This window comes from Pyxicephalus adspersus, chromosome 5, assembly GCF_032062135.1.
Source record: "Pyxicephalus adspersus chromosome 5, UCB_Pads_2.0, whole genome shotgun sequence".
In the NCBI taxonomy this organism is placed as follows: domain Eukaryota; kingdom Metazoa; phylum Chordata; class Amphibia; order Anura; family Pyxicephalidae; genus Pyxicephalus; species Pyxicephalus adspersus.
Window position 1 is genome coordinate 68,404,804 of NC_092862.1, and position 13,609 is coordinate 68,418,412.

The 13,609-nt window shown below is 36.5% G+C and overlaps 1 protein-coding gene across 1 annotated transcript in view; it reads right to left on the reverse strand.

Annotated features, from left to right (window-relative positions):
• Positions 1–13,609, reverse strand: part of LOC140331105 (cadherin-6-like) — a 198,152-nt gene that overhangs the window by 15,522 nt on the left and 169,021 nt on the right. Inside the window, exons 8-9 of the mRNA XM_072411844.1 lie at positions 7,810–7,946; positions 3,998–4,119 (exon numbers count right to left, since the gene is read on the reverse strand). Of these exons, the coding sequence (XP_072267945.1) occupies positions 3,998–4,119; positions 7,810–7,946 (259 nt within the window). The remainder of the gene's footprint in view (positions 1–3,997; positions 4,120–7,809; positions 7,947–13,609) is intronic.

Here is a 13,609-nt window from a genome sequence, read left to right on the forward strand (position 1 = left end):
TTTAAAGGTGTCCACAGATATCACAATGAAGTTGAATGTATGTGCACAATCTACCTACTCAATGATCTTTGCATAAAAAGTTTTTTTACATAAAAGTGTTAATTTACTCCAATCAAGGCATATATGTTATATATACGCCTATCAAGGCATATCAAGATGGAAGAATGGAGAGCAGAAACACATCCTGGCACAGATTGTCAGGGAAAATCCATCCTACTTATCAATCCTTTCTCGGAGAAGAGCAGACTAGGGGCTGTCTAGAGTAGTTGAAGACACTTGTAGTAAACTGATTTGGGAAATATAATTCCTATCAGTGTGTATATTCAGTCTTGTTGGTAAATTATGTTTCAACAGTTCCTGATTACTGGAGTGCTATTCTATATGATAGCTTCTGGTATTACAGAAATTTAAGAGACATATATTTGACATCCAGCATCCAGGCAATAACCAATTCTAATATTTAAAGTGGGAGATGATATAAACTGCCATTCATGAACTGGTTCTAAAGGATACTGCTCATCTGGTTGGTATTCTGATCCTCTGTCTCTTTAACATTCAGACAATTATCATTCATTAGAATGAGTTTAGCAATGGCAGATTACAAAATCTCTTAGTAGTAGGTCTACTTTAAAATGCCCAAATGACAGTCGATGCAGCCTCTTGGAAATCAAAATTGAAGGTCTATGCATACTATATATAAATTACTAGATTTTGAAAGCCAACATAATTGCTTGTGATCATCTGGAGTGAAAATCTGGTGTCCCCCAACATCTTTGGGAAGGTCATTAGTGATCTGCTGTGTTGAAATACTGTCAACCATTGGTGAATGGCTACTACTCTTATACTATTGTATAACAATGCATTGGAGCACCCAAAGCTTTTCCTGCCCATCTCTTTATCCAAAGAACTAAAAGTTTCTCGGTATTGAGGCAAGCAGCATGAATGTACAGTGATAATTCCTGAACTGATCATTTTGGGAAGCGGTATTTATAATTGTGTAGTAAGCATTGCACACACCCATAAAACAAAGGCTTTTTTTGCATTGCTGTAGATGACTAATGAAATCCTGGTCATACTTTGAAGTTCAGCCTGACAATGGCCTAAGCATAGTCTATTAAAACAGCTGGAATGACTTAGATATAGCCCCTAGTGTACATGGCAAACCAAAACTAAGGTATAACTCAAGTATACTTTTTTTTTGCTAGAAGCATGGTTCCTTAAATAACAAAAGCAGTGGTATTCATGCAGGGGGACATATGAAACTTCAGAATTTCCTAGTTTTAGTCATTAATGAAGGGATTAGAAATACCTCAAGTGGAATTACAGTTTAATTGGCTCTAAAAAAGAACATTTTAAGATGAAAGCTCTTAATTACAGCACGGAAAGTACTATCTGAACTGCCAGTGTGACGTTAAAACAAAATCTGTGACATTGCGAGATGATCTACCCAGGCTCAGTTACTGCTGTGCCACAAAATAACTGGTATCCTCCCTCTCGGCATGCAGTGACAATATATATGGAAGTTAGAGGGAGAGCAGAGGTGAAAGATGACAAACATCGCAAGGGAGGATCGGGTATTAAACACTAAATCTGCAGGGGATTTTTTTTCCCTAGCAGTTTTTCTATGTTTCATCTAATCCTTTAAATTCTATATTTTCTATTTGCGGCATTCTTTTACTAGTAAGTTTAGTTGTAAAAGAATATTTCACAGAACATTACAGTATAGATGGTAATTGTACCAGAAGTGGCCATTTGGGGCCATTTAAAATGAATACTATTATGAAAGCAAACTGCAGTAGAAATATATAACAATAATCTGTGCTGCTCTCTTCAGCTACATTCTGCTAGGTTTACATTGGATCTATATGATAATTATTTTCTACTGTCACATTAAACAATATGCATAACACAATTTACACCTTAGGAGGACTAAAAAACTATGTTCACAACACACTTTTACCATTATTCCAAGTATTAATACTCATTTTGTTTGCAGTTGTTTTCTCATTTTATTAAACCATGGACACGGGTGTAAAATTATGCAGCTGTTTAGAAGCATCAAAGGAGACACCTATACAGTGCTAAGATTTATAAGGCCAAGTGCAATATGTATGATTATTTAGTGCTCAGACAGTGAATAATATATCACAGGCACAACCATGTGTATTGACTGGGTGGTATGCTAAAGGCCTGGCTCGGTATAAGAGTTTTACCATCTGGTTTACTTTCTGTAATCCACTGTTCTGTATAAACAACTAAAATGTAATGTAAAATAGGGGTGGGCCAGGGACTGTTACGCTTGGGAGGAAAGGTTCAACAGTACCAGGAATGAGGTGGGATCTATTTTTCTGCAGGTTCTGTAAAAACCTTACAATATGCAGTAATTCTATTTTACTCTTTCTTATGTCTATGATGATTAAGTTTGTGGGGGACCAAACAACAAAGCATCTATGAACGTGTTAGCCATTTATTTGCTTTGTACAATTGTTTTATGGAGCTAATAGTGGTTCATTTAGCTCATTGGGCTAAAAATCATTTTTGATCAAGTATAGAAAGCACACAATCATAATCGTAACCTTGTGTATATTAAGTTGTATTTGAGCCCTATTCACTCTAAATGTTTACAATATTTATACTACCTGCTGCCTATTTGTACATATCCAAAGTGTACATGTCCAATATTCCCAGCTATGCAGATAAAATCCCAACAGAAAGCTTAACACTAGTACATCAACAGAACATCATAAAAACTGCATTATCCCCTCCCTACAGCCATTAGTTACCACTTGGATCATGAGGAGACCTTTTCTTATGGATACATTTAATCATGTGAACAGGATAGTATTAAGACCAGACCAATCCAAGGTTATACCTAAAAAAGTTGCCACAAAGTTGTAAGATTTAATCTGGGAATATATTTAAAAAGTATACAAAAAGGTATCTTAAGTGAAATGCCATGCTAGACCCCTCCCTCCATTACCCCCAAGCATTTTTGTCTTTTGGTTTGAAGACAGCAATGGGAGGGCCAGGGGGTAGAGGTGGCCAGGTTTACAGGCTTTGTAAAAGGCAAGGTTTTTATATATTAACCCGCAGAACTACTTACTATTCTGATATGCAGTTTCTACTGAATATGCTTATTAATAACAATTATTGGTGGTTTTATAGTTTCAATCGGAGTGGATCCTAAGCTTTTCTGGTTTAGGATTAGAAAGCTGAATTTGAGCAACCCAAGCTAAACTCAGAATTCAGATATTCTGTGCTTATATTGCCAGGTATAGTGCAGGCTCAGCCAATCTAGTTGCCATCCACTTCTCCTGACTAGATTGGCCAAACACATGTAAACAATGCAGACCTCCATTTATTTAGAAGCTGGGCAGAACCCTTTTCATTGTGCAATCATAATTAAGGTATTATGAATACTAAAGAATTTTTTCTTGTGTAGGTATTTCTATTTCCCTGGGCAAGGGGGTGGAGACCTGGGTGTTATCTTTTTAAAGGGGGTTCCAGATTCCAATAAACTCCTGGCCCACAGACCCTCACAGCATTGAGGCATGTTTTGGGGTGAAGCTCCCTCTCTTGCTCTCTAACAATGGCCCTTGCCATTGTTGGAGGCAGGCGGGGGTCTGGTTTTGGCAAAGGGAATGGAGCTACACACTTCGAGCCACATCTATTGCCAGGTTTACAAAAAGTTTACTTAAAATAAAAACATAGTTTGTATAACAAAAGGCTAGTTCTAACTTATGAATGATCTTTACAGTTCACTTCAAAACAGACTGCTGTTATTATGTCCAATAAGCATTATAATAATAAACAATGTAGCTTTATACTGAAGTGTTGACAAGAATGTAATTGTATATAGCAATAGGCATGTTTAAAGCCATATGTCTGTTAACTTAAAAAAATCATCTTCATCTCAAAGGTGGCATAGAAAAAATAACTATCCACATGGATAAGTTTCTTAGCGATTTTAAATGCCCAGAAAAACACATATACACACCTGTTCTGCTTTTGCATTTTCACAAACAAATATCTCATACAGCATTGCAAACTCGGGGGCATTGTCATTCACATCCAGAACCTTAATATACACAGGAACACGGCTGCTTTCCTTAGGATTACCTGGAATAAAAAGATAAGAAACCTGTTTGAGTACCATGGCCGCATAGGGTGAATTGTACAAAGATCAAAAAGCAGCCACTAAATGCCTAAACTTGGAAAAGGTCTTTTTTTTAAAAAGTGTTGTGTCTGCGAGTCTTTGAATCTGACAATCAGGAGTCTAATTAGAAGAACACAAGCTGTGTATCACCAATTTTACAGCCACTTTCTCAAGCGGAAAATTGGAAGCAATGTGTAAACGTATCATGATGCTATTCTTATAAAGATAAAAATAAAGCATTAAACATCAAATACAACATAAAACCAGTATAACATTATCAGAGTTGAACATATTACATTTTGGATGTCATTCAGTTTGTCCTTAAGTGGACATACTGGTATGTGAAGGGACCCCCAACAGTCTGGTGCTAGATATTATTTACAGTTGTGCTCATGTGCATTAACCGATCACTGCTGGGAGAATTATGGTAAACTGTCTTTTTGAACTATGAGCTTGCAACTTTCATGTATCACAGAGGCCAACCTACAGCTTTTTCCAAATGATCACAAGATGCTGTAGTTTGTTGATAATAATCATAACTCAGTTGAAGTCAGCAGTCGCAATCATTCAAAGTGCAGACTTCCACTGCAGGACATAAAATAACCATTACTATCCAAGGCACTTACTAACAGAAATATATTTCTACACTAGAAAACTTCTACACTTAAACTATACTTCCATGTGTTCTCCTAGGTGCACAGCGATTTTTTTAAACGATTAAACTGATATGCCATCTCATTCCATTTTTTTTAAAGAGGAAGCTCTATTTTCAGACACCAGAGCCTGTATGAAAAGTTGCCTGTTTTAGCTTTTTCCTAAAAGTATCTTTAATAAGAATGATTTGGATAGATTAAAATTGTTGTTCAGCATTCAACTAATTGTCTCTTACATACAGTAAACAGATATTCCACAATAATTCCACAATTACAATTTTTATCAATCAATTTGTATGGCATGGATGAAAGACAGATTTGGATGATGGCTCTGCATTATCTGTTATTGCAGTCTATACTGAGAATTTGTCACTTTGCCCTAAAAGGGCAGTTTCTCTTGATAGGTCACCCTCACCCACTAATACCTGTGCACCCTGTATATTGAATGTGTAAATGCAACACCCTGTAAAGCATACCTAGAGCTAATCACCATCTTCCACAAGTAACATTGTTAGTATTTGCTGCTTACCCCTGAACAATAAGAACAACAGATATATCCTAAAGTTTTTGAAGAAAACACTGGAGCATCAAGGAAACACAGTGGAGGTTAAGCTGGGTACACACGTGCAATATTTGTCGTTGGAAAGGATCTTTCATGATGCATGAACGAGTGCTGTACATATAGCACTGCTCTTCTCCATGGAGAGGGGAGGGGGAGAACGACGAAGCGGCACCCTGCTGCGCACTCTACCTCTTCACTTCCATTACGATCGTTCGTCGGCCATCATCCGTGGATCTGCCAGGACGGTCATTCGGACGATGGACGACAGGCGCTGTACACACGCCAGATTCTCGTCTATCATCAGCCCTGAGCCGATTATCAGGCGAGAAGCATTGGATGTGTGTACTTAGCTTAAGTATAGATGTGTAGGAAGTCCTATATGAACCTATTACATATTCCAGCAAGCCAACAGTTGTACTAAACTACTCAACCTTTTCTTATCAAACGTAACACACCTTCGAAAAATCACCACTAAGCATGCCATTGTTATGTACATGAGGAATAAGTCACATAATACAACCTTGTCCAAACAACAAATTGGACAAAATTGCAACCATTCTAATGAAGACATTGACATTGACAGTTTACATTAGTTTGCCAGTTTCTAGAAATCTTTATTACATGAATGTTGATATGAAATTATTAAAATACACCTAAAATATCAGATCAATTGTATTTAACCTCCCTAGAAGTAACCCCGAGTGTGACTCGGGGTAGAAAAAAGTTGCTAAAAGCGGTAACCCCGAGTCACACTCGGGGTAGGTAATCCTATGGGAGGTAATAGTAAATAGAGCCTTACCTGATCCGCCAGCGTCCCACGCGGTCCATCGCTACGATCTCTGTCTTCTTCTCTCTTCCTCCGGACTGCTTCTGCATCCGATGAGTAACTGGGGAATTCCCGGTGACGTCTGTGCGTGTGTACCTTGCCGGAGGTCCGGGGCGGGAAATTCAAAATCCCTTTGTATTGCATTCAATACAAAATAACTGTATTGAATGCAATACATTGGATGTATATGTGTAAAAGCAGTACATTGTTTTCAAGAACACTTATTTTACAGTATATAATGTAGTATGAGTATACTATGTTTTTTTTTTTAAATAAAAAAAAATTATTATTTTTTTTAATTATTTAGATTTTTTATTTATTCAATTTATTATTTTTACATGATTTTGTGTTTCAAACTTTATTATACTCATACTATTATATTAAACTGTTAAATAAATGTTCATGAAAAACAATGTACCGCTTTTATACATATAAAACCGGAAAGAAATGAACCGCTAGGGAGGTTAATAAGGAAATGTGCAATCAAGAAAAAAATAAATATTCTCCTAAGAAAACAGTTGTGATTAGGCTTAAAGTTATCCAGGATGGGTGACAAAATATGCTGTAAAGTGCACACATTCAACCTATCACCTGATTAAGATACTGATGATGTATTATTCATCAATTCATGAATTACATTTTGTTAGGGACAATAAATCCTGCTGGCATTAAGGTGAGGCTTTTGAGTTTTATGCTATAAAAACAGTTTAAATCCATGTAGGGATTTCTCAAATTCAGGCCTGACAATAGTCATTAGGATATGGGACGCAGGGAATTTTCCAGAGTAAGAACATAAACAGCAATAAAAATGGGACATGAGTTCTAACTTTGCCCTACTCTATCCCAAAAAAATACACTTTAATATCAGTAGCAAATGAATTGTGGTTGAGATCATAATGATACATATTACAATAATTAATTAAAAAAAAAGTCGAATTAGTTGAAGTGCAATATAAATCTGGATATGAAGTATTATATATTATGATGACACATCGTTCATAATGACCTTTTTATTCCATTAATACCTAAAAATTAAGTAATAACTAGATGCCAGACTGTTTTCAAAACTTCAATGACAATTCGTCCTAGATAGCCTGCAAGATGCAATTTTATAGTGTGTGCATCTGCCAATACCAGGCCCTCGTGTAATTGTGTCTGCCTTTCACACTGACTTCATAGTTGCCACTAATTGTATTAACTTTAATCTTGCTCTGGGTGACTTCCAGTAAAGGAAGTGATGTGTTTGTGTCAGTCCTGATTGGGGATTACACTAGCATTTAATTATCAAATGGTTGTTGTTGCAAAATAGATTTGATTATTATACCAAATCCATCATCTGTGGGTACAAATCTATTGCATTAAAAAACCATTTTACATTTATCTCAAGCTGTTGAATAGGAACCACAGACAAAAAACACAACCTAATTGCTTTTTAGGGCAAGGTCTGGGATATCATAATATATATTTTCTGAGCTACTTATAACCAGGAGAATAATTCATTTTCAAACAGCATATCCATAGTGTCCAATATACTGTATGTCCGAACATCAGCCAGCAGCAAGGTCATGCTTTATTACAACATGGACAATGTTGGTATTTAGAAATGACTTACTGATCTCTGTAGCTATTACTGTGATATTGTGCCACAAGAATGACTCCCGATCTAGAGGTTTGGATGTAAATATTGATCCATTTCCAGAATCGATGTTGAATATCCTATCCATGTCCGTGTGTCGATCCACAGAATACCTGGGAAGTAAAAAGCCCAATGATTAAATGTTGTCCTTTATCAAACACGTTGCCCGGAAATGTGTTAACAGTATTAGTACAGCATATTGAATTAGGAATGACATTTAGAAATTGCTGCTATTTGAAAATAGCAGCACAAAAAGAGCATACAATTACTTAAAAAGCTTGCAATGTCACTACATTGTTAAGAGCAACGTCTTAGTATCAGGAAATATCTAACGCTATAAATGTCAAAACATTTTTAATAAAACCTCAGCTTCATAACAACACGTACTTGGGTACTCCCCCCTTCTGACTGGAGCTCAAATCCTAAGTTTTTTTTTTAAATGTAGAAGCTGTCCTTAAAAGCAGTATTTTTTAGAGCATCGTCCTTCAAGGTGGAAGAATTCTATAAAGAGATTTTTAAGTAGAAATTTACCAAAGAACACAGGTCACATTAGGATTAACAGATGTTCATGCACTCTTCAGCAATTGAGCAGTGCCTATTGCTCCCACAGCCTTGAGTTTTTCCAAATATCAGTTAATGAAGGAGGCATATTCTTTCCACATTATACAGCCATTTCATAACAAGAAACAAAGCCAGTTTCTAAAACATGGCTATGCCACCTAAATCAATAACTACTACTTTACCACACAAAGAATAAATACTGTCCACCAAGCTTCAAAAGCTTTACCGACTAGGGTCTGATGTGAAATATTATGGGTACCGTATTTTTCGGACCATAAGACACACCGGACTATAAGACGCACCAGGTTTTCAGAGAAGGGAAAACAAGAAAAAAATATTCTGAACCAAATTGTACCAGTGTAGTAAAATAGGCGAAGGCGGCGCCGATCGGCATCCATCAAATCAATCGGCGCCGCCTTCGTGGGCGGGCACAAGTGCCGCATGCTGGATCTCAGGGGAACACAGAGGAGGAACACAGACACTGGCTGCTGTCTGCCTCTGTCTGTGTTCCAGTGTGCAGCACTTGTGCCCGCCCACGAAGGCGGCGCCGATTGATTTGATGAACGCTGGATCTCAGGGGAACACAGAGAAGGAACACATTGATTTGATGGACGCTGGATCTCAGGGGAACACAGAGGAGGAACACAGACAGAGGCAGACAGCAGCCAGTGTCTGTGTTCCTCCTCTGTGTTCCCCTGAGATCCAGCGTGCGGCACTTGTGCCCGCCCACGAAGGCGGCGCCGATCGGCATCCATCAAATCAATCGGCGCCGCCTTCGTGGGCGGGCACAAGTGCCGCACGCTGGAACACAGACAGAGGCAGAGATCGGCGCAGCCGGGGACCGGCGAGGACACAGGTAAGAAAAAAAAATGCCCCTGTACCTCTGCATTCGGACCATAAGACGCACCCTGATTTTCCCCCCACTTTAGGAGGAAAAAAAGTGCGTCTTATGGTCCGAAAAATACGGTACATTATGGGTAATGCTACCAATTCAATAAATATTTATAAAACCCAATATCCTAAAAGAATTTTAAAAGATTGTAATTATTAATTAAAGCAGCAACAGTAAAGTCCATGGGCCAGATTTATTAAAACTCTCCAAGACTGGAGAAGATAGACTATCATGGGAGAAACTAGATCTGGTCAAGAATTGAAAGTACTTGCCAACTAATAGCAAATTATTTTTCTCCCACAATAGTGTATCTTCTCCAGTCTTCAAGAGCTTTATTGTAGTGGTGCAATTGCCTAAAATCACTGCATATCCTGTACGTTAATTCAGTTTTCCAACATTTATTGGTTAGAACTCCTCGATGTTTAGCAATGACAAAAAGGAGAAACCAAAAAAGCAGCATACAGTTGATGGGGCCTAATCTTCAGAAACAGGGCTCGTAGCCAACTGCTGTCATAACCTTCATGTATCCTGGACTGGGGTCACCTTAATTTCCAAGCAGCACATATTCTCTCTGTCCTCACCTTATCTTTACCACCCATACCCTGAACCAGAGAATTACATTATATGTGATAGGGAAGAGAATCAACAGCTTAATGACATATTATATTAGGGGAAAAATCCTGAGACAGAACACAAGGAGAAATATCTAAATGCTGTTATTTATTGTTGGCTAAACAAAAGGAAATTAGACGCTAACTGGGGGATCTATTACTCTCCCTATGATCTCCTAATTCTGGCTTTATCTCTTATGGCAGCATTAAAAAATAATTGAAAAAAAAACATTTATCATGCCAATTCACCCTAAAATGCCTATTTAATAATTTTTAGGAAAAAAAAAGTTTTTGTTGCTTTTAAAAACCTGCTCCCGCTTTTGTTGGTCGCTATATCATACACACAATAACGCAATACATTATAAGGATTTAGAAGAAAAAAAACAGTTAAGAAGTGATAATAAAAATTTTACAAAGTGAGCAAATTGTCTAGTTATCAAACTTTTGTTTAGCAAAGAGGTTTGTGTGGGTACAAACATTATAATGCTTTTGTAAGGATTGTAGGGGGAATGGTTGTGTCTGATGACCCAGGCTATTTTTACTGGCTGTGGAACATTGTAGCCAGTTTTTTAAGTTCCTAGAAAAAGGCAATAGATAAAAAAAATTCTCATTGCAGCTTTTTATAAGGAATTTACATTTCTGTAATTCCATGTTATAAAATAAAAGCTACAAAATCAGCTCAATAATCAACATTATATTGAAAGCTTTGAAAACCATGTCAAATGTGTCTACTTATCTCAGCTGCAAAGCAGTCTTTCAATATATTTTGATAAGTGAACTTCAGTTTTCTGTTTAGTGGCTCTTCAAATAATGGTTACATCCAATACAAACACTCTAATGACAATACAAATAGCTATTGTTCTCCATGTATTCATTAGAGCACAATACTTGCAATGAAAGGCTGCTTATATTTAAACATATGTGCTCATGTTGAATGATTTATGTGGCTCTGTGTAATTCTATAAGATCTATATCTTCTTAGTTTCCTTTTTACAGAAGCTGAGCATTGGAAGACAGTGGCTCCTTAACTTCTCTTATTAGAGATAAAGTGCATTTGGAAGCTGCTGTAATTTAAGACCACGCACATAAAACAGTGAGATAAGACACTCAGTAAAAGAGCACAGTTGCAGAAAACCCAACCATAAAACAAATATTTGCAGTTTCCTTTGATACTAGTATGCAATAAATGCATTAAATACATGTTTAGTAAGCACTCATGAAGTGTGGAAATATATTTTAGCTGCCTAAAAAAAAGCTATGCTTGCAGCTCATAGCAACTAACCATATCTACCTTTTGTTTGTCAAGTTACACTGGAAGGATGTATCTAAATTTTTAGTTACATGGCCAATACAAAGATATGTATTATATAAAATATAAAGATAAGTATATTTACTTTACTCCAGCTTCCACATAAAGAACCATGACAAAGGAAATGTCAGTCTTTGACAAAATCATGGGGAATATTACATGGAGTATACCAAATTTCATAAGAAGACAATTCTTGCATGATTTTGAATACTCTACATTCTCTGAGATCTTGAGAGGACAAGGTTTAGAAAAGAAGATGGTATTTATGATAGAGCAAGGGCTCTGATATAGTAAATGGAGCTTACATTCTACTGCTAGGTTCAACAAGTCCTCTCCTCCTATATCACTGTCTGTATTAGTCTGTCATTTACAATCCTTATTTATTTATGTACAGTGCTGCGTAATATGTTGGCGCTATATATATCCTGTTTATTAATAATAATAATAATAATAATATAAAAATAACAAATCACTCCCTATACAAAAGATAATGAATGAAAACTTTCTGCATAGAAAAACAGATTCCAGTGATATAAAGTTATGTTGAAAAAGACGTAAGTCAATCAAGTTCAAACACCAGGGAAATAAACTTATCCCAGATTAAACACTATATACATAGTTGACCAAGAGGAAGGCATAAAAACCCCTTATAAAGCCCGGTTAATTTTTGCCCAAACAGAGGAAAAAATCGTTACACAATGTATTAAAATCAATCATTTCACATGAAGGATTAAAAAAAGCAATAATTCAGCAAAATACGTTGTTAGTATGGGGACTTCCAATAGGACTGTCAGACTCTCATGAACAGTTGATGATGATAGAGTCCAAACATGAATTAGCAGTGTTTTAGGGTTGTTGACCAGTACCCCAATCTGCATGGTAATTATAAAAAGTATTGGAGTCATTTTCAGTATGGTTCTATCTCTAACAAGACATAACAAGATAGTGTATGTGTACTATCAGAACAGAGTCTACTAGAAGACCAGCCATGTATCGATGAACAACCATCACCAATATATCTTGGTTTATAGATAGCGTAAACATTGCAAATTATGCTAGGTATTCTGGGCTTTCCTGTACAGAACAGTCATTCCAATAAAATTCCCACTACTGCCGCATACTGACTCATAGTATAACTGTTTTACTGCTTTTGGCATGCTAAAATCACAGGGTGGTTTTTATGGACTAAGCAAACCTTATATCACATGGCTATAAAGCCAAAGTTATTTTTTGAGAATTATAGTAGTACTATCCACAGCAATCTTTCTCAAAGTGGGCAGTATAGTATGCTGATGTAGAAAAAATACATTTTCACTCACCTTTCTCTACAATTGGCTTACAACAAAAATAAACTATATAAATTATTTTAGGAGCTGACTTTCTATTAAAAAAAGTACTAAAACAACTTGGAAATGGTATGCTGCTTTTTAAAAAGGCAAGATAGCCAAGATATTAAAAAGAACATTTATTTAAATTATGTGAAGAATAAAAGCCCTGACTGGTCCCTGATGTCTTCCTGTTGTTTTTTTTTTACTTACTTACTTATCACTACAACATAAAAGGTCAGGGAAATGTTGGTCAGAAAAGAGGAAATCCCCCAAAGTGGACCCCAGGTTTGCTGGATCCCATATTAGTCTATTTTCTCCAGTATATGAACGCTTTAATAAATCAGACCCTACAAAAAAAATCTGTAGCTCTTGAAAATTATCTTTTAGCTACTAGAGCTGTACTATCTGATAATTTGTGCAAAACATTTAATTGACATAGATGGGGGGTCAATGAAAAGACAAAACAGGGCTGAATTCCTATTGGTTAAAGGGGGCTGTACATGTTCAGTATACTTTAAAGTGATACCTATAAAAACTTTATTGGTTATATTTTTGCCAAAAAAAGTGCCATTTGTAAAATTTTTGTGAAAATCTATGAGTTAGATTTTCCAGACAAAATCACTTCTGTGAAAGTTTTCAAAATGTACCTTTTCATCCCTGTTCTGCACTCCTTTAATTCACCCTGCTTTAAATAGATTCACTTTGTTCCAGCTTTAACAGTATCATTACTCTTACAGTACAGTAGACAACTAAATCCACCGCATATTATATGCCGTACAAGCAGTGTAACATCAATCATGTGATAGGTCACACATATCTTAAAATGTCTTACTACAATGAAGGATGGCAGCGCCAGGTTAACCTGTTAGAATAAAGCACATCAGTGGTTCTCTTTTAAGCTTTCAATTGACCATGCAGGGAGGATGCAAATGTGACATTTCTTGCTATAGAACAAGTAGATGACTGGGAATCTGCTGCAGGCTACAGTTACTTCCTTCAAATTGATATGAAGTATGCCTTCCATATGAACCTCATCTAAATGTACCTATGCCTTCCTGAGAAGACAAGGCTTCTA